At 40.4% G+C, this 21,733-nt stretch overlaps 1 protein-coding gene across 8 annotated transcripts in view; it reads left to right on the forward strand.

The window, feature by feature from the left end:
- The window catches only part of GRIP1 (glutamate receptor interacting protein 1), a 333,638-nt gene that overhangs the window by 299,505 nt on the left and 12,400 nt on the right, over positions 1-21,733 (forward strand). For all 8 annotated transcript variants that reach the window (XM_071552269.1, XM_071552274.1, XM_071552276.1 and 5 more), the window contains 8 exons: positions 3,790-3,859; positions 4,132-4,277; positions 9,124-9,268; positions 10,310-10,449; positions 10,622-10,810; positions 13,340-13,493; positions 18,954-19,154; positions 21,516-21,627. In XM_071552269.1, coding sequence (XP_071408370.1) covers positions 3,790-3,859; positions 4,132-4,277; positions 9,124-9,268; positions 10,310-10,449; positions 10,622-10,810; positions 13,340-13,493; positions 18,954-19,154; positions 21,516-21,627 — 1,157 coding nt within the window. The remainder of the gene's footprint in view (positions 1-3,789; positions 3,860-4,131; positions 4,278-9,123; positions 9,269-10,309; positions 10,450-10,621; positions 10,811-13,339; positions 13,494-18,953; positions 19,155-21,515; positions 21,628-21,733) is intronic.

The raw sequence follows: 21,733 nt of genomic DNA on the forward strand, positions 1-21,733 counted from the left end.
CCCAAAATCTGCTTAAGTCACTTTGTGCGGATTTTTTTATTAGCAGTGAAATAAGAAAGGAGCACTGTTTGAGGGCTTTTTTAACCTAGTGGAACAGCTGATCTACAAAACTGACAACACTTCCTTGAACTTTCTTTCAAGTGGCAGGGAACAGGCATGGAAAATGTAGTAGTAGTAGAAGTAGAGTAGAAAACTGGTATGGAGACCTAGGATCATCGAGTAATTTAAAAGAGAGAGAACAAACAACTTGCTTAAGAGCAGCCTTTTAGTTGCAACACTAAATCTGATACCTGTATGACCTTGTGCACTCTTCAGTCCACTTGTTCTTCATACAGACTGTGCAAGGTCTCTGCAAAAGCTGAGCACTAGGTAGACTTAACAGCTGGCTTAGGGAGGAGAAAGGATGAGATCTTCATTGGACAAGCAAAATGGGGCAAAGAGAGAAAATGAGTGGAGAGCCATAACAGGGAAACAGCAGATGAGAGGAGAGACTGAGCTTTGATCAGGAGTAGGTGCAGCTGGGATTTGAACAAGAAGGCTGGATGTGGGTGAGTGGTAAGGTCCTTTGTTTTTAATAGCCTCTTAAAAACAAAAATAATTCTGAAATTAAACATAAAAAGGGAGACTTGAAGCTGTACAGTGTCACTTCAAACTTGCATTAATTGATAAGAGTATCTTAATTAAGTGATCAAATACTGCTTTCTCACTGGAACTCTTGCTTCTCTGCTCTCTGGGGAGGGATGAAATTGGTGTGTAACAAAGGGGATGGAGACTGCATACTGAATGAGGTGGAGGATTGCAGAAAGACAAAGGATGTGATCTCGTGGTCAAGATGGTTTCATGCTGCCCTGAAGAAATTAGTGTGTTTTTCCCTTTCTCTGAAACAGACTTGTGGAGAGACAAGCCATTTTTGGGGGTGGGAGTGAAGATTCTCTGGAGGTGGCTGCTTGATTTTCTGCAGAAACTGTTTAGATCCTGTTGTTGCAGTTGAAGAAATGGGGAGCATCTGCAGCTGTTGCTGAAAATGCCTGTAGGTGTGCTTTGGACATATTCTACAAACTATTGTGCGACATAAAGACATGAATACCTGAAATTGCTTACCAAAAACTGTCATACTTCAACTCAAATATTTCTATATTTCCTTTCCTTATTTGTCAAATCAGGATAATAGTACTCAATCTTCTTGTTGGGTACAGCATCTGTTCACCAGGATTTGGGAGGCAGTCTTGGGTTGTGGTGATGTGCAGTACAAAAGTTCAGGAGGAAATTATTGATTTTATCTCTGCAACACAATTTGAATAGTTTGTAGTAAGTATGTCATGAGCATTGAACAATAATAAAGTGAAGTGTGGTGTACTCTTATTGTCAGTGTGGGGGGATTCATTTCTCACAGAGCTGTGTTTAATGCTTACAAAAAGGGTTGTATACAACAGACCCGATGATAGCCCAGGGTAACTGACAAAATACTGCTGACTCACACTTAGTTTGAAACTGTGATAACTTTGTGTGCAATGTCATACCCTTTGCATCCACATGTACTCTGTGGCTTTGTATTTTGAGTTGTGCTCTTTCCCCCCATTTTGGTTCCTTCTCTCTTCTTTTTGCAACAATAATGGGCTGTTTTCTTAGGTGCTGGTAATTTTGATAGGACGGTTTCAGAAAAAGTATTTCAATACTCAAACTCTAGACTGCAGACAATGTACAGTGGGTAGCATATAACCTCAGAGACATAAGGCAACCCAGAGGGTTAAAACATAGAATACAAGAAAAATATTCACCAAAGTGATACTTTAAAATTTTAACAAGATACTAATTGGTGAAACAAATCCGAAGAATTCAAGTAATTCATGGAATTGTTATATAAGATATAGTTGACCCATGACATGAAAGTATGATAAACAAGCTGTGAAAATGACACATCTTGAAAAAAGTTAATTACTGTTCCCTACATTGCAGCATAGGCATTTCCTGAAAGCCTGCTGTTTCAGACAAGTTTCTACAAATTCCTGAAGGTCCTTGTATGTCTGTCTTCCAGACTTTCCAGACATTGCATTTGAAATACGGCTACTTAGCAATTCTTGAACAGTCCCTTTAGACATTCAAAGGCTTTCTTGGCCAAGGCAGCTAAGGTTAACAAGATCTGTTAGCATGTTGTGCTGGAAATGTCACTATTAATTTACCTTTTGGTTGCTGTAGGTGAAGATCTGTCATTTTCCATCAAAGAGAAGATTCATGAGCTGCTAAAGTAACTGACATCAGGATTTTGTAGGTGATCCTCCAAAATATGGGCAGCTTTTTGGGTGATTGTCAGTTTGGCGTTGGAGCCTAATGGAAAAGTACCTTCTGTGAATGAATGCAGAGGGCTCAGTACACAGAGCAGAAATGGCTTGGGGCAATTGAAGAACCCTAAATGCACAAAACCCATTAGCACTTTCAGGAGAACTGAGAGCCTTATACCACAGGGCAATGTTTCAATATTAGCACACTCTTTGTTAACAACAGTCCCAAAAGTCAGCCTGTGTTCACCATATGGACCACCTCTTGGCTGGATCAGCTCTAGGTGGTAAGCTTCCCAATGGGAGACAGCACATGCCACACAATTGTCTAAAAATGTGTCTTTCATCACCAACAAGTTTTAAGCCCACTGCTTACCATAGCAGATCTTCAGTGCGGTCTTCTGTCAGCAAATGGATGAACACCACAAAGCATGGCACTCAGGGAAGCCACGCCAAGACCCAGTCCTCTGGAAATAGCCAGTAATCATTGTTGTCTTCCTCTGAGTTAGTTAACTACTTCCTGTGCAAACAAAAGTCAAACAAAATTGCTGAGTGAATTTCCTGTCCAAGGGAAAGTTGTCAAGTACTTTTTCACAAGTCAGTGAAGAATTGCAATGACTGGCTTTGAAGAGCAGAGCATCCTTTTTACCATGAGGGACAGGTAGAAAATTAACAGGTAACATCAGATGCTTCAAAAAAGAGATGAGTTAGGTGTGCAAGGAGAGGAGTGGTGGGGCTTTTACTAAACTGACCCTTGCTGGAATTCCAGTGCTTATAGTAGCTATCCCCAGTACAAAGATGGGAAAAGTCCACATTGCTTAAGGCCAAGAAGCAGTATGGGCGGCAAGATTACTCATCCAAAGAGGCACATGTTTACTTCAGAGGGAACAGCGAGAAACAGTGAAGCAAGCATCTGTGAGATGTAAGCTACATCTGTGCAAATGTGATAACTGTGTATCAGCCCAGTAGTATGTGTGCCCACTATCCACAGCATCTCATTCATTGTGAAGTATTTCTCTTCTCACCCAGGAATCTTTATCTTCATACCTCTGCCTTAAGCACTGGATGGAACAGAAGTGGATGTAAAGAACGTGGGCTGGCCCAGTCTGTGTATTTTGCCAGAGCAGCTCTGTTGGTCAGGGATATAATAAACCAGGATTTATTCTGGCAAAAGACCATCATTTGTAGTTGTGCTGAAAGTTTCTACTCAGAAAAGGTCTTCCTTATGTGTCATAGTAACAGTGTTTGATGATACATCGTTGGACCTGTACTGTGATATCTTCACATTGTTCAGTCCAGGCCTAACCCAGAATTCAGACATGTCAGACTAAGTTTACTTTGTACCGATTACTGTAATTCTGGAATTTTGGAATTTTTGAGGAGTATGCAGCCCTACCTACATGCTGCTGATGTTTGTTTATATTATGTGTACATATAATTTAGGGGAAGGGAGAAATATAATACTACATATCTAGAAATAAAACCAAATTCTTGTGTATATTCTTTATTACAGCTCCATCCAGCAGAAAACCAGGAGACCCTCTGGTTATTTCTGATATCAAGAAAGGAAGTGTTGCTCACAGGTAAGACATTCAAGCTTCCAGTAAAAATCTGTTTCTGTTGTGTAACCAGATAGATTCAAGTTAAGCAGAGGGAGATTGTAAGAGACTGCTTTTGGGTTTTTTTGTTGTTTGGGGGTTTTTTGTAAAAGTTAGTTCAAAATTTAAAGTCTAGCATATTAAGAGATAAAGTTTTAAAAAAATCTATCTCCTTTCTATAGTAATGTTCATACCTTCTAAGATACCTTTCTTTTAATGTTACTAGACTTTCATGTAACTTGTTCACTTGTTCACAGGACTGGGACACTCGAACTGGGTGATAAGTTGCTTGCAATAGATAACATTCGACTTGACAATTGCTCAATGGAAGATGCTGTCCAGATCCTTCAGCACTGTGAAGACCTTGTAAAGCTAAAAATCCGCAAAGATGAAGACAATTCCGGTATTAGCAATGAGCCTATTGCAGATTCCTGTGTATTTTCAGGAGTTCTAGAACACAGGGGTTTTTTTTTACATTTAAATTTTAGCAAAATATTTTTTCCAAATGTGTCTGTTTTATGCTAATGATAATCAGAAAATATCACCTAAAAATAATTCTAATGGTATATAAACTTTTTAATTTTTCTCACTGGCTATATTGCCTGCAGGAACTGCGCTGTAAAATAGGTCTTCAGTTCCCTGGAAAGGCAATTTTCCCCCAGTGCAGCCATATAAAGTTGGTCTGAAAAGTTTCTTTACCAGAGTATTGAGAATCTCTCTGGTTTTAATATGGGAATCATGGTTATCAAAGCATGAATCTATAGACCTCAGTTCACCAGCAAAGTGGTGAAGTGCATGCTTTGTCCATAAACTTACAAATTTGACTTCAGTGTGGCTGTTCACATGCTTAAAGGTAAGTAGTACTTTACACACTGTACTGAATAGCTGATGGAAGAGCCGTGTCTGAGCAGCCCAGTGGAAGTAATGGACCTGCCGTGATTTTGCACACCTGGAGATAATAAAGTGAGTTCTGGTACACGTTGTAATGGCAAAGGAAGTTTGACAGGTATAACTACTATTAGTGCTGGTACTTATATTGCAGTGTTAAACAAAAGCATGAACTGTAGAGTCATTTCAGCTCTGTGCAACTGTGGAACTGGTGTTCAGAATTGCACCAGAACTCTCTTTCCCTTTAATTGCTTTTGAAAACAATCAAAGTATCTGCTCTGTATGATCCGTACAAAGCAAAGGGAGATACATTTAGTACCTTGTGCAAACTGGCTTTCTGAAGTAAATTTTGATCAAGGAAAGTGAGCAGCCAGTGCCTGGCAGGATATTGTCACTGTCCTGTATGTGGTGTGTCATGTCCTCCCCCCTGCCTCTCACCTTTTGAACTTAATCTTTTTCTAGGACAGCTTCCATTTCCATTGAAATTGGTACAAATTTTCTGTTGCTGTCATTGAAATGTGGATTTCAGTGTCCACCCATGTAAAATAACTCTGAGCTACTGCACATCATGGTACCTGGTACAGATTTTAGTTTCAGTGGGATTCCTATTCCAAGGTTTTCTCTTAACACACTCAAGTTGCTTATTTTATACTTACATCATATATCTGTATTAAGATTCTCACATTACTACAGTGTCTTATCCAGATATGACTGGTGTAACTGAACAAATTCAAATGTAAATGGACAGCTACTCAGAGACCCACAGAAAGAAATCCTTTATGTAAATGGTTCTTGTAGCAGTTGACTAAGTGTCAAAGTCTAATTGAAAGCATTTATAACAGATTTTGGGTATTTTGAAATTTAGAATTAATGTCTCCTGAAATGTTAAAGAAAAAATATTTTAGAAACAGTGGCAAAACAGTAGCAAAGTTGTAGCAAAGAGTGTACCTCAGTTAAAATAATTTTTTGTGTATTTGCCATTAGTTTACTTATGAAAGTCTTTTTTTCTCACAAAGGGAAAAAGTGTGCTGCTCAAACTCAACAGAGAAACATAATTCTCTGATTAAAAAAAGCCTGATGCTAATTGATGAGTAGACATAAAGCACTCAAAATTATTTTCTATATCACAGAATAAGATTTAAACTTTTTTTAAATTTTTCTCTGCATTCCTTTTTGAGGATCTCAAGGAAGGGAGCAGGGGTTCTTCCTCCCCAGGTTCTTGTTTTCTCTCTGTCTTTCAAACTCTTTCTTTTTATATTGATTTTTAAGTATTTCTAGCTTCTAGCCATTTTTTCTGGCTTCTGTTTTTCATTTCTCTTCTGTCTCACGACTCTTCCATTCTCCAGACAGTTGTACATGTCTCAAAGGTGTGTTCCTCAGAGCCACTGTGCAGGTGAGGCCAGCAGCAGGGTGGTACATGTCACATGCTCCCCAGCCCATGCTGCTCTTTGCCCTTTTCTCTGTATTGGTCAGGTGTTAACTGAAGAGTGAGAGACTAGTGGACAGAGCAGAGGCATCTACTTTCATTAAACGTGGTTTCCAAGAATTATCCACAATTGCATCGTAAGAAAAGAAAGATGGAAAATCTCAAAACCATGAGACCCATAATCATGATAGTTTGATTATATTTTATCCCCAGATGGAGGTTTGTTTTAAGCAGTTTTTCTCTTTTTTTTTTTTTTTTTTGCCAGTTTCCCAAACCAAGGACATTTTAATCTCCTGATTAACCCAATGGCTACTACCCTTTCTTGAATATCAGCGTTCTTTGATTTCATGGCAAAAGTGGCCTTCATGGTGAATTCAGGCCACATTCATGCCCTGTTCTTAGATAGCTCACATTACTGCTTCCTGTAGAGCATTGAAGAGAACAGTATAGCATTCTGCCATTAATTTCTGACCTACAGCTAACCAGAAAACAAATACAATGGCTAGTACATTTTCAATTATTTTGGAGGATTACTTTCCATCCTTCAGTTGAAATCTTGTACTGTGTCAATGCCACACCTGCGTAAACAGTACTAGCATTAGATCCCAGGGAATTTGTGGTTGTTCCATAAATGCTTTAAGAAGCAAGCAAGAAGTGCCATTCCTCTGCTGCACAGTGGCATGCTAGCCAGAGTTTTCCAGTGGCATCGTGGGAGCTGGGTGCTTCTTGAAAGGGCATGTCAGATAAAGTGCACAGTTGGTGTAAACTGTGCCAAAACACTGAAGACAGTGCCCCAAGTAGGCACAAAAATCCTAGTATTCTTTGCTGAGTAAATACCACTAATTCTTCTTGGTTAAAATTTGGTTGTAATAGTGCCAAGGTCATGGGTTCAATCCCCTGTATGGGTCATTGACTTAAGAGTTGGACTCGATGATCCTTGTGAGTCCTATCAAACTGAGAATAGTCTGTGTGTGTGATTCTCTACTTTGATTCTCTATATGTACCATTTTCTTTTAGGTGGATAGCAAGGAGGAAATAGGTCAGAGTTGGGATGGGGGGAAGCCAAATAACTAAATGTTCTGAAAATTACGAAGAAACAAAGTAGCTCCAAAGATATTAGTGCTCTTCCAGCTCTGCCTAAGTACCATGCTCAGTATTAGAAGAAAGCAACTAACTCTTTGAAGCTTTGCTAGTGATGCAGGTATCTTTTTTTCCTTTCAAAGATTTTCTATCTACAGGAACAGAAATAGGAGCATTTCAATACTCTAACTTGTCTCAGTTAGTTTTAGTAACATTTACAGAATGTGCATCCTAGACAATTTTCCATGTTCACTGAACTGCTCAAAATGTCACTACCCACAGATCTAGGAGAATTTACCCACCAGACCAGTCATCCTGGCTGATCACCAATATCAGAACATGAGCAAGAAAGCATTTGTTATTTTGATCTGAGAAGTAATGGCATTTTAAATTTTAAAATACTACTTCAGAACTCAATGATGCTGCAGTTGATTGCTCTCCTGTTGTGATTTTTTTTATTAATAAGTAAACAGCACGCGCTGTATTGATACAGGCCCCTTTCATGATGATGCAACATCTGTTGAGTATTGTTTAAGGAACTATGTTGTACTTAAGCTTACCCAGTGGTGGATTCTTCTCCAGTTCTGGTGATTGTTTGGTGAGACTAAAATTTCAAAATAATGCTAAAAACTTCATGCAATATAAAGAAATAATATCTGATGGCGTTATTATTCAACTTAGTTGATAATTCAGTATTCAAAAGCTAGTTTTGATTCTGTTACAAAAAGCTTAAAACATGTCCATCGAAAACATGGATTCTTTGCCTAACACAGCTGCCCATATTATAATGACTTTTGACTTTTTCCAACATTCTTTTAGGGAAGTTTGGGTTTAAAACTTTTTAATTACCTTTGTTCTAAATAGCTTCCATTCAGGTGAAGAAACAGATGAGTATCAGTATTTATACCATAGTAGTAACTTGCCTTTTCTCTAATAATGTGACCTTGCAGTGAAGAAGGCCAACAGCCTCCTGGCCTGCAATAGGCAGAGCCCAGCCAGCAGGTCAAGGGAGGTGATCCTTCCTTTCTACTCAGCACTAGTGAGAGATTTCTGGAGTGCTGGATCCAGTCCTTGGGCTCCCTAATAAAAGAGAGACATGGACATATAGTGGATGAGGTCCAGCAAAGAGTCACAAAGATTATGAAAGGGCTAGAGCATCTCTCCTATGAGAAAAGGGTGGGGGAGATGGGACTACTCAGCCTGAAGAAGAGAAAGCTCAGGGGGATCTTATCAGTGTGTATAAATATCTGAAGGGAAGACGTAAAGCAGACAGAGTCAAAAGCTCCTGTCAGTGGAGCCCAGTGACAGGGCCAGAGGCAATGAACACAAACTGATTCTGTTTGAGCATCAGGAAACACTTTTTTTACTTTGAGAGTGACCAGACACTAGCATGGGTTGCCCAGAGAGGCTGTGGTGTCTCTACCACTGAAGATACTCAAGAGCAATCTGGACACAATCTTGAGCAACTAGCTGTGGTTGGCCCTGCTAGTGCAGGGAGGTGGGACAAGGTGGCATCCAGAGGTCCCTTTCAACTTCAAACATTCTGCGATTCTGTCACAAAATAGCCTGAAGTTATATTTTAATAGGAAAAAGTATCTAAAGATTTTAAACAGAGTGAAAGTTAATAGAATGAGGGGAGTTTTTCTTTTGACTTGTGTTCAGGTTTTAGTAATAAAGAAAAAATTGAAAATAGATAATTTTTTCCAAAATAATCCAGTAAAACAATTAGGAATTGTATCTGAAATGTAATCCTTTGAAAATGTTGTTTGATTACCAGTCACTAGACTGAATGTGCTATTTTTTTCATTCCCTCTTCCATAAGAAACCAATTGCATCCCCTTGGCATTTATTGCAGATGAACAGGAGAGCTCTGGAGCAATTATTTATACTGTTGAGCTCAAGCGCTATGGTGGGCCTCTTGGAATTACAATCTCTGGTACTGAAGAGCCCTTTGATCCCATAATCATTTCCAGCCTTACAAAAGGAGGATTAGCTGAAAGGTAAATTGGAAAGCAAATTATTTTTAAATGTTCTCTTTGTCAAGATAAAGATTTGTTTTGTTTACCTGAAAATGCTAATTTTTATGGTGTAGAAATTTATTTTTTTATAATTCTACACATCTGAGTTTACAATCTTTTTGCTATTGTTTTTTGATCATTGCCATGGGTAGACGCATGAGCGGTATCTTAACACGATCTACTTGTACTTTCTGCACAAGGCAGAGCAGAGAATTGTGGTCCTTACTATAAATCACCAAGGAAATACTAATCAATCAAACTGCTCAGTTGCAGGAACATTTTAGCAGCCTTTTAAAACCACTCGCCTTGTATAGTATAATAAGCACAGAAAGCACTTCATGTGTCTTAAGTTGATCTAAATTTATCTGCCACTGCAATCTGTATGCGCACTTCCATACACCATAGCAAGCATTATCAGAGGAGCAGAAATGCTCATTGTGGTAAGTAATAGAAACTAATGAAAATGGTAAGTTTTCTATCACCTGTTATTTCTAAGATTGGTTCAGTCATTGCAACTGATACCTTTGGTGGTGGTTTCATAGAGAACTTACACACAACACATGATACTATGCCAGAACCAACAGTGCATTTACGCAAAATTTTTTTTTCTTTTGATTGACGCATCCTGAAAGCCACATTGGTGAAATAGCTGGTTACTTGCTCACACTGCTTTTATTTGTTATGTTGTGAGAGTTTTAGAAACTTGGCTTATTTCAGAGCTTACTGAGCAGTCTGAGGTTGCTCTTAAACAAGTGGTTGCAATGAATATCATCCACAGGTGATTAACTAAACAATCAACAGGAGCACAGAAATCCACATCTTCATGCCTCAGCTCTGCTATTGTCACTACACCAAAGGTGACTTGCTTTAAGGGTTTCTAACAAAATAATTACTCTGTAACACAGCTATAAAAGCAAAATGAAAAAAAGGGAGATGAGATGTTCATTCTCCAAATATGCAAAGAAATTGCCTTTGTTGCTTTTTATGCCCTCTTCTCAGTGTTTTACTTCTCCCTTATTGTAGGACTGGGGCAATTCACATAGGAGACAGAATCCTCGCAATAAATAGCAGCAGTCTGAAAGGAAAACCTTTGAGTGAAGCCATTCATTTATTACAGATGGCAGGAGAAACTGTCACCTTGAAAATAAAGAAGCAAACAGATGGTGAGTGTGGCCAAGGGTACCATCAGTGGTCCTTAATGCATGTGTTGTTACAGATTAACAAGCATTTAAGTCATCTATGGAAAAATATTGTGTCAGTAATAACAAGCAGATTTTTAGAACTGCAGTAAAACAGTGACCACCACCACCCCTTTTTTTAAATAATTCTATTCAGCTACCAGTCCCAAGAAATTCTCTGTCCCCGTGGGTCACATGAGTGAACTGAGTGATGCTGAAGATGAAACCTCTGCTGCACAGAAATCTGGCAAGCTCTCGGAAATCTATTCCACTACAGTCCCAAGTGTTGACAGCGCAGTAGAGTCGTGGGATGGCTCCGGTATTGATACCAGCTTTGGAAATCAAGGTACTGTCAAGAATGCAATTGACACTTAAAATAGGAATTAGTGCCTTTATGGTTGACCTTCCTTTGCCCTAAAGAGAACTTTTTATCTCTACTAACTTTAAACCCTATGCTTCGTAATGTGCTGCTGTCTCATATGACCATACACCTCACCAAGGCAGCATGATTTCTTGCACTTGGCTGGCCTCAGATTTACACTTTCATGAGGATGTGATGTGCTATGAAGCATTTATCACTACATTAACAGGCTTTTGTTAGCTTTACTGACATCTAAATAGCCCCGTCCATAGCTCATCCACAACCAAGTGAGTTTGTCCTTCGAATACAGATCACTGCAAGGCACAGAACACCCTGGAGAGGTTTATGAATTTGATGCCTTTATGCAGTAATTTTTAAGTGCCAACAGATTTATTATAAGGTGCTTAAGGGGAACATGAGTCACTGCTTATGATTTGTAAATCTTTTGCTTCTTCCTCATTCTTGCAGTAATAACAACTAACTTTCATCTGTCAAAAACAATATTTAAAACCATGATTTTCCATAATGATAATACTTTTACTTCTGTTTGACTATTGTTTTAGATAGGGTTTTCAAATAATCCCAATTTGTAACACATGTTTATTTAGGCAGTGAGGGATACACACATCTTGTAATAGTCTTGGTAACAAAAACATAACTTACAGCTTTGGTGTTTTATTTCCATAGTAAAGCATGTATTCCCACAACCTGCAGGTATTTGGACAGGTAGATCTTTACCCCAAATAATTTTTTCATTGGACTTAGTTTGGATCAATTTTCCCCATTTTCCATTTTTAACTGTGTTGATCAATTTATCAAAATAAGTAATTTTAGATTTTCTTTGATATTTTTAAGTTCTATGGAGAAGTATTGCTGAAAAAGTGCCAGAATGATAATTCTCATTTCCTGGGTGAATTGATGATATTTGGAATAAATTGTTCAGCTGTAGAAAGGATTGAGGCTCAGAATGCTTTCAAAAGTCCTGATAATTCAGATGCCATGTCAAAACTAAACCAGTATCTCAAAGCAGAATTTTTTTTAACTCCCTTGAAAAAATCAACCCAGACCTGTCTGGATACATGGCACTTCTGCTAAACAGCCTGAGTGTAAGCAGATTTGGGACTTTATCCCTTGCTGTGTTGGTGGCCCACATTTCTATTAAAGTTCATTCTGTCTTGACCTATCAGATTGAGTTTGGCTTTTCTCCAAACCTTTCTTGGCAATAAGCACAGACTGAGAGAATTGAGGCATTTGGGGGATGTTTCTGGAGAACTAGATAATTCTTTATCCTATTAGTTACCATTTTAATGCTGGTGAGCTGTCTTTTCTCTCCTTGAATTAATACCCCATTTTGTAGCTTTGTCTTACGTGTCTGCCATACTAATCTGTAGCCTTCCCCACACAGCAGCCACATCTTTGCAACCAAAAGCCTTTCTACAATCTGGGAGTATGTTAATGTCTGGCAATTATCTGGAAAATGCACACAACTCTGTAGTTACATGGGATTTCAGTGAGACAGGTCTAGACTGATTTATGGAAGCAAATTACCCTCTTTAGAGGAGTGTCAGCAGTGATAATTGTTAGCTATCAATGAAATAGAACTTTCTAATATGCACATCAAAACCCAGCAATGATAAAGCTAAAAAAGGAATATATCAAGATGAAGTATATTATAAATATATATATATATATTAGCTCCACCATAATGGATTTTGCTTACCAGTTCAGCATCATCTTGTGACCTGTTGATCCATGTGTTCTTGATGCATCATGGGGAAAATGGTTTCTACTTGGAATTCAAAGTACAGCTAGTTGAGTAAAAGAAATACTATTGAAGTAAAACCTGCTTTGCATATATAAGAAAAGCACCCAGAAACAAACTCCTCAGGTATAAAAGCTATCAAATGCCACTTAAATAGCTTTGAGATATTTGGAAATGGGTGATAGAGAAATGGCTTTCTGCAAGGCACACTTTCCAAGGGTTTATGTTGGTCTTGGGAATGTGTATCCATTGTGAGATGGGCCTTTTCTGAGCTCTCAGAGCCCTAGCAAAAAGGGTATGTGAATTGAAAACTTTTTTTTCAATAAATCTGAAGCTCAGTTTTATAGTAACATAGCTCTAATTTTGGGCATGTTGCATGTGACCATGTTAACACATATTTAACTCATCCATAACATATGATTTATTCACTAGTAGTCAATCTAGAATGTCAAACTGGAAATTGATAAATTGTGACAATGTCTAGAACTAAACATAGAAACAGCTGAGACATAAACAGTTAGAGAACAGTGTTAGATATATTTAAGGTTTTGCTTTCAGTGGACTTTTACAGAAGAAGCTCTAGAGCACACCTAATTCCAGATATAATTTAGGTCATAAATAATCTTGCTACAATTGCAAAAAATAAAAAAGTAACAATGAATCCACAAGTTCTAGAGAGCCTACCTTCAGAGATGTGGTTTTCTGCCATTACAACATATGCAGTGCTGTAAATACAGAATTCATCTTTTTAGGACACACCTATCAGGCTTCAGGATACAACTTCAATGCGTATGAATGGAGGAGTCCTAAACAGACTAGTTTGTCCCCTCCAAGCAAACCACGAAACCACCCATTTCATGATACAGGGCTGAGTGATGATGAATGGGATCGACCTACAGCAAGCAGGTAAGTTCCCATATGAGTTTCTGTTTCCTGATTTGCATCAACCAGACCCGTCCCACAGGGAAGTTTGCTACCTTCCCAGGACCAGGGTGAGGGATATTACCAAAAGACTTCCTAAGGTTATCCAACCCTCAGACTATTACCCACTGTTGGTTGTCCAGGTTGGAAGTGATGACATTAATAAAAGGAGTACCAGAGTAATTTAAAAAGAGTTCAAGGCACTGACCCGATCTCTTCATGGGACAGGAGCACAGGTAGTAATTGCCTCAGTTCCTGTGCTAGCTGGGATGAATGAGGAGAGGTTTAGGAAAGCCCAGCTTACCAATAGGTGGCTTAGGGGATGGTGCTATCGTCAAAATTTTGGGGTTTTTGATCATGGGGCAAACTCCATGTTGCCCAGTCTCATCAAAGCAGATGGGCTTCATTTATCTAGGAAGGGCAAAAGAACTGTAGCCCATAAGTTGGCAGGGTTGGTTAGGAGGGCTTTAACCTAGGTTTGAAGGGGGAAGGGACGGCAACTGGGTTCTCCAGAGATAGGCCTAAGGGCATAGAGCCTGAGTTGAGAATGAAATCAATGGCCCAGCTGAAGTGCATGTACACCAATGCACGCAGTATGGGAAACAAACAAGAGGAGCTGGAAGCCATAGTGCAGCAGGAAAACTATGACATAGTTGCTGTCACAGAAACGTGGTGGGATGACTCACATGACTGGAATGCTGCTATGGGGGGCTACAAGCTCTTCAGAAAGGACAGGCAGGGAAGGAGAGGTGGGGGGATGGCTTTATATATTAGAGAGTCTCTTGACTCTTTTGAAGTTGAGGTCAGCAGTGACAAGGTTGAGTGCCTGTGGGTCAGAATCAGGGGCAAGGCCAACAAGGCTGACACCCTTGTGGGAGTCTGTTACAGACCGCCCAACCAGGATGATGAAGGAGATGAATTATTCTACAAGCAGCTGGCGGATGTCTCAAAATCTCCAGCCCTTGTTCTTGTGGGTGACTTTAACCTGCCAGATATCTGCTGGGAGCTTCATACTGCAGGGAAGAGGCAGTCAAGGAGGTTCCTGGAGTGTATAGAGGACAATTTCCTTCATCAACTGGTAAATGAGCCTACCAGGGGTAAGGCCCTGCTAGACCTACTGTTTACAAACAGAGAGGGGCTGGTAGATGATGTAGTGGTTGGAGGCCGCCTGGGGCATAGTGACCATGAAATAATAGAATTTTCAGTCCTCAGGGATGTAAGGAGAGCCACCATTAAAACCTCTACTTTGGACTTCTGGAGAGCAGGTTTTGGCCTATTCAAAAAACTGATTCAGAGCATACCCTGGGAAACAACCCTTAAAGGCAAGGGGGTCCAGGAGGGATGAACATGTTTTAAGAGGGAGATTTTGAATGCACAGCAACAGGCTGTCCCAGTGTGCCGAAAGGTCAGCCGGAGGGGAAGACAGCCAGCTTGGTTAAATAGGGAGATTCTGCAAGAAATCAGGGATAAAAAGAAAGTTTACAGACTATGGAAAAAAGGGCTGGCTACTTACGAAGAATTTACAGATAGAGCTAGGTCATGCAGGAAAAAAATTAGGGAAAGAAAAGTGGAATTTGAAGTAAATTTGGCTATTTCAGTTAGGGATAACAAAAAGTCCTTTTATAAATACATTAATAACAAAAGGAGGGGCAAGGAAAACCTCCATTCTCTGTTGGACTTGAAGGGAAATATAGTTAAGGAAGATGAGGAGAAGGCTGAGGTACTTATCACCTACTTTGCCTCAGTTTTCACCAGTAAGACAGGTGGCCCTCAAGACAACTGGCCTCTGGAGCTGGTAGACAGGGAGAGGGAGCTGAATAGCCCTCCTGTATTCCAGGAGGATATAGTTAGTGACTTACTGAGCCAGCTGGATCCTAACAAGTCTATGGGACCAGATGGGATCCATCCCAGGGTGATGAAGGAGCTGGCAGAAGAGCTTGCCAAACCGCTCTCCATCATCTTCCAACAGTCCTGGCTCTCTGGGGAGGTCCCAGATGATTGGAGGTTGGCGAATGTCACCCCAATCTACAAAAAGGGCTGCAAGCAGGACCCTGGCAACTACAGGCCTGTCAGCCTGACCTCTGTGCCTGGCAGGGTTATGGAGCAGTTCATGCTGAGTGCAATCACACAGCACCTTCAGGGTGGACAAGGGATTAGACCCAGCTAGTATGGGTTTAGGAGGGGCAGGTCCTGTCTGACCAACCTGATCTCTTTTTACGATCAGGTGACCTACCTGGTGGATGAGGGGAAGGCTGTGGATGTGGTCTGTCTGGACTTCAGCAAGGCCTTTGATACTGTCTCCCATAATATACTCCTGGAAAAGCTGGTAGCCCATGGCTTGGACAAGTGTACCCTCTCCTGGATTAAGAGCTGGCTGGAGGGTCGGGCCCAAACAGTGCTGGTGAACGGAGCTGCATCCAGCTGGTGGCCAGTCACCAGTGGTGTTCCCCAGGGGTCTGTATTGGGTCCAGTCCTGTTTAACATCTTTATTGATGATTTAGATGTGGGGATTGAGTCCATCATCAGCAAATTTGCTGATGACACCAAGCTGGGAGGGAGTGTCGATCTGCTGAAAGGCAGGAGAGCTCTGCAGAGGGATCTGGATAGACTTGAGAGATGGGCTGATTCCAATGGGTTGAAGTTCAATAAGGCCAAGTACCGGGTCCTGCACTTTGGCCACAACAACCCCCTGCAGCGCTACAGGCTGGGCACAGAGTGGCTGGAGAGCAGCCAGGCAGAAAGGGACCTTGGGGTACTAATTGACAGGAAGCTCAACATGAGCCAACAGTGTGCCCAGGTGGCCAAGAAGGCCAATGGGATCCTGTCCTGTATCAAAAATAGCGTGGCCAGCAGGACCAGGGAAGTGATCCTTCCCCTGTACTCTGTGTTGGTGAGGCCACACCTTGAGTACTGTGTTCAGTTCTGGACCCCTCAGTTCAGAAAGGATATTGAGGTGCTGGAGCGGGTCCAGAGAAGAGCAACAAGGCTGGTGAAGGGAATGGAGCACAAGGCCTATGGGGAGAGGCTGAGGGAGCTGGGGTTGTTTAGCCTGGAGAAGAGGAGGCTCAGAGGTGACCTCATCACTGTCTATAACTACCTGAAGGGAAGTTCTAGCCAGGTGGGGCCTGGTCTCTTCTCCCAGGCACTCAGCAATAGGACAAGGGGGCACGGGCTTAAGCTCTGCCAGGGGAAATTTAAGTTGGATATCAGAAAAAAATTCTTTACAGAGAGAGTAATCAGGCATTGGAATGGGCTGCCCAGAGAGGTGGTGGATTCACCATCCCTAGAGATTTTTAAATGCAGATTGGATGTGGCACTGAGTGCCATGATCTAGTAAATGGACTAGAGTTGGACCAAGGGTTGGACTCGATGATCTCCGAGGTCTTTTCCAACCCAGTCGATTCTATGATTCTATGATTAGCTCAGTTGGTTAGATCCTGGTGCTAATAATGCCAAGGTTGTGGATTCAGTCCCTGTATGGGCCATTCACTGAAGAGTGGGACTTGAAGATTCTTGTGGGTCCCTTCCAACTCAGAATACTCTGTGATGTGGTGCTGTTGTATCTGGGAGGTTGTGGCATATGAAAAACTTTGCCAGACAGCCTTGTCCAATTCCCATTGATACATCTTTCAACAGTACTGCCTCTATCACCTGTGGGAAACAAATGGACATGTAACTGAGCTGTCACCCTGAATCAGAGAATGAAAATAGACATGTTGTAAGTACACATCTGCATCAGCGCCCCAGATTTAACACTTACAGTCTGGAGTTAAATTACTTTTTCTAATGAAGTTGTAAAAGCTCTTCCTTTAAATATGAGATACAGTATCCTTCATGAAACTTATTAGGGTAGATTAGAGATCTTTATGGAGGATTATGATGCCAAGACCAAGGCATGTACTTATTTTGAGTTACTTCAGCCTAAAGAACACAGCATTTATGTCTTAGGAATAAACAAACAAAAAAATAAGGGCATTTCCCTGGGCAAGCTTCAGAAAAAATCTGATCTATTTTCACTCTACAGAAATAAACCTAAAAATAATGTGGCTAAAGGCAACTGACATGTTAATTTTTTGTCTTCCATGAAAATGCATTTAAGTTTGGGCAAAGAAGTGCAAATTACAGTCTTCTTCCTTAAACATCCACAGTGATTCAGTAGGAGAAAAGAGTGATCCAGGTAGAAATGTCTTGTCCAAAGCTATGGTAGTTTGCCATGTATTTATTCCTCCTCTTCTGAGAAATAAATCTTCTTTTCAGTTAATTTCTCTGCAGACAAAAGAACTGCCTGAGGGAAAAATTCTTACATGACAATTCTTGGAGATAGTGAAAGACCCAAGTGTCTCTTAGTTTCTATTTTAAGGTTGATCCATTAGTGGAACCATTGCAGAAACTTTGGTAATTCCTGCCAAAACCCAGTTCTTCCTCAGATGTGGAAAGACAGGCATCACAGTTAGAGAGATTTCTGTGCTTTTTGTACACATCCTCAGGACCTGCATACATGTATGTCCTTCTTGAGAAATATACTTTCTTGGTGTACCTTCACAATGAGCCTGAAGTCCCAGTCTGTGAAAATTCAGACTGAGTACTAAAGAAAACCTTTCTGGTGCCTATATAAACATACTGGATAAGTAAATCCACAAGGTCCAGTCTGTTACCTCTGAAGTGCAAATCAAGGCAAAATTTATATGCTGCTTTCAGAATCTGAATTGCAAATCCTCTGATACAGCTGCTTGCTCAGTGGCATTTTGTCTGAAGACAAGCCTGGCAAGATGATAGCTAAGATCTAGACAAGTGTGAACTCAGTCCCTACCCAGCTCCTTTGGTCCCTAGTGGCCAGAACCACACTACGAGTTTCCACAGGCCAGCAGTGGAAAATGTTTAATAAAGGGAATTAAGATAGCTTTCTTCATACTGCCCATTCTTGGTAACCTGATGTCTCTAGTTTAATAGCAGCACTCTTAGCTGCAGTTAAAGCTCATATTTTGTTTGTCAAATGAGATGCAGCCACTGATTCCAGAAAACCTACTGTTTTGCAGCCCTGTAAGTAATGGGTTAAAAGTTGATGAGAGGGAATCAGGAAGCCAGACTGTAAATACAGAATTGGTAAATCAAAACCATGTATTCTGTTACCATTCTAGAGCACTGTTCAGCAGAGAGGATGCACATTAAAGTGTCTTGTTCTACTTGCAAGTGTGGCTTACACCTGAGATATACAGTACAAATTAAAATAATGATTATTTTAACACTGTATCGAAAAATGGGTTGTGTCACACTCAACAGTGTTCCTCTACCAAGTACTGGAGTATTTGAGAACAGCATGTCAGTTCTTCCAGCCTGTTACAAGGATTCCCAGAAAAACACCTCTTCTCTTCCAGTTTTAGCTAGGCAATTTGTTTTCTTCTCTAACACTAGAAAGTAATATTTTCTTACCTTTACTTTGTGTAGCACAGCTTCCAAGAATATGTGGCAGCAGAAGGAGTCTGAGACATTGGGAGAAAACCAAGAAAATCATTTAAAGCAAACTTCTGTAGAAAGATCAAGTGGAGAGACCACCAGGAGCATGAAGAAGGAGGGAAAGATGTGGAAAGGTGCCTCTGGAGGGCAAAGGAAAGGTGGGGGACAACTGGAAGACTGGAATACTTCCAGGTAGGAAAACAAAAAGTGCACAAAAGTGAGATACAGCTGGGCTGAGGGAGAGATGGGGCTGAGGGACATGAGAGGAGCAGGAAAGAAAGGAAAAACAGCTGAAATGAGAAAAACAGAGTAAAAGCAGAAAACACCACATTAACATGCCATTGAGGGACAATGAAATTTCAGTGAGCAAGAAAATGAAACCAGAGCCTAAACCCTCTGTAGCCAGGTGTCTGCCTATCACTGGCAGGTAGGACAAGTCTGTTACAGTTCCTGCTCCAGAGATAATGTTTTACACATTAAAACAATACTTAAAAGATCTACTTAAAGCATTCTGCCAGATCCTAGAACATCCTATCACCTCCTGATTTAAAAAACATTTAAAAAAATAAAGATTTGTCTCTTATATGGCAATAAGACACCCATGTCTTCATTATCTATCCTACTACCTTTCCTCCAGCATTTTTATGCATCCAAACTTCTGATGGCTCTTTTAATAAGCATCAGAAAAACAAATATATTCATTATTGCTGAAACAGTATCTCACACAATTTAAAATCCATCTCACAGGTTTCAGATAAAAAAGGCATTTAGAAGAGAAATTATTTTGGTACCTCTTTCATTTTTTTGGTGCAGTAGCTCAGCTACAAAATACTCATGTGGCTGTAATGAAGATGCAAAAGTTGAGATTTCTTAGACCAGGAGACAAGACTCAGGGAAAGGGCAAAACAAGAGGTGAGAGCAGAAAAAGAAATTGCTGCAGCTGAGGGGTACAGATAGGCATCATGATTTCATGTTTCACAGAAATCAGAGAAGAAATGGACCTCCAGTTTTAGGAAATCTAGACTTGCTGTCATAGACAATTGCCTCAAATTACCATGTTCATTAGCTCAAGTTCCATTCGATATCATTAGTGTGCAATATAACAAGAGGTATTGTAATGATTAGATTAGTGTACATTCACCATTGGCTATTGAAAGAAATAGTTAGATTTATTGAAAAAGCTAATTTCCGAAGTTGAGGATCTGTCTAAAATCATGTTTTAAATACTTTCTTGTCTTGCCTGGGAGGAATTGCATCTGTGATCTGAGTAGGTATTCTTGCCATTGCTGCATCTATTGCAATATTTTAGAAGAGACACTGATGCTAGGTGAAGAATCATTGCAATAACAGATTGAAATGGCTGAGCATTATCTGCTTGTCTGATTGTAGTTGTAAGAAAGCATCTCTGAGGCAGAGTACCATGTGTGTGAAGCATTCAAGCTGTTGTCCCTCGTGCTGGGCAATTGTCATATTTAAAAGCTATTCTGTAAACACAGTTACATTCATGCTATTCTCAGTAGCACACTGTGTGTCGAGCAAGGCCTCAGATGCTTCCATAATAGTGTTTGCTCTGTTTTCGTGCTGTTAAGCACCACTAGCTGTAATCCATGGGCAGCTGCTCCAAAGTAACAGCTTGCTGCCACCAAAAGGGCGAATTGTCATTTCTTCTTTCCTCATCATTCTTCCCCTGTGCCTTTCACATAATCAGCCCTCTCCCATGCAGCAGCTCTGATGCTTGTGTGAACCTTTATTGAGCTGCTTCCCCTTGCTAAAAAAAACTGTATACACACCTGCACTGTAATGGTTTTGCTTTGGGCTGTGTTGCTGCAGCCCAGAGCTGCATATTATTTCAGACCTCACTTGCTGAGCAACTTCCCTAAGCATCGGTGTCCCCAACATCTGCTCAAGAGTGCTTGTAACAAGGCTTTGGTGCATTTATGAAACACCAGAGACCTAAGTTTCCATGCAAGATAGTTGCATCCCTGAAAGTTTCTCTGTGTTTATGTCTGAAATGATTGGAGTTTATATTATGGCAGTCAGGTGGCTTAAACCGATAATGATAAATGCAGCTTAGGCTGAAGGAATCATGTCAAAAGCACCACCACCCCTCTTTTGCAAAATGCTGTTTGAAAAAATGAAGACTCTTTCCATGTTGCCTGGGAGAAGTCTGTGAAGTTGAAAGGTTTTATTGTAAATATTTGTGGCACAGAGCAGCTCTGCACACAACTATGGGTTGATTCATCAATTTTCTTAGCGAGGTCCCGGTTTCAATCCAGTAATAGTGTGTATTGAATTGTTCTTGGAATCTATTTATGTCCTTACTGAACAACTCGCTGCTCAGACCCTGCCAGCTGCTAATGACTGCCAGGTTATGAGAAGGCTTGTCTGTCATGTGCTCTGCATGTCCATCCGGCCTCTCCTGACCAGTGACTCTTCCCCACTCTCCTGTGTTTCTGTCATTCAAGTTGCAATCTGTGGCAAGGCACGTGTGTAATATATATTTTTAAAGGGAAAAAAAGTCCACATTTTTTTAACTTCTCATTGTAAATCTAGCTTTACAGGTACCCATGATAACACCGAGGCTGACCAGGAGGAAAATTTCTGGTCTCAGGCTCTGGAGGATTTAGAGACCTGTGGCCAGTCAGGAATTCTGAGGGAACTAGAGGTAGAAAAATCTTAACCTTTCTTTCCAATTATAGAGAAATATAATGGTTTTGATTTGGTTTACATTCATTTGATTTTTCTCCTTTTTAATTTTAAGTTGCACTAAT

This window comes from Pithys albifrons, chromosome 3 (genome assembly GCF_047495875.1).
Source record: "Pithys albifrons albifrons isolate INPA30051 chromosome 3, PitAlb_v1, whole genome shotgun sequence".
NCBI lineage: Eukaryota > Metazoa > Chordata > Aves > Passeriformes > Thamnophilidae > Pithys > Pithys albifrons.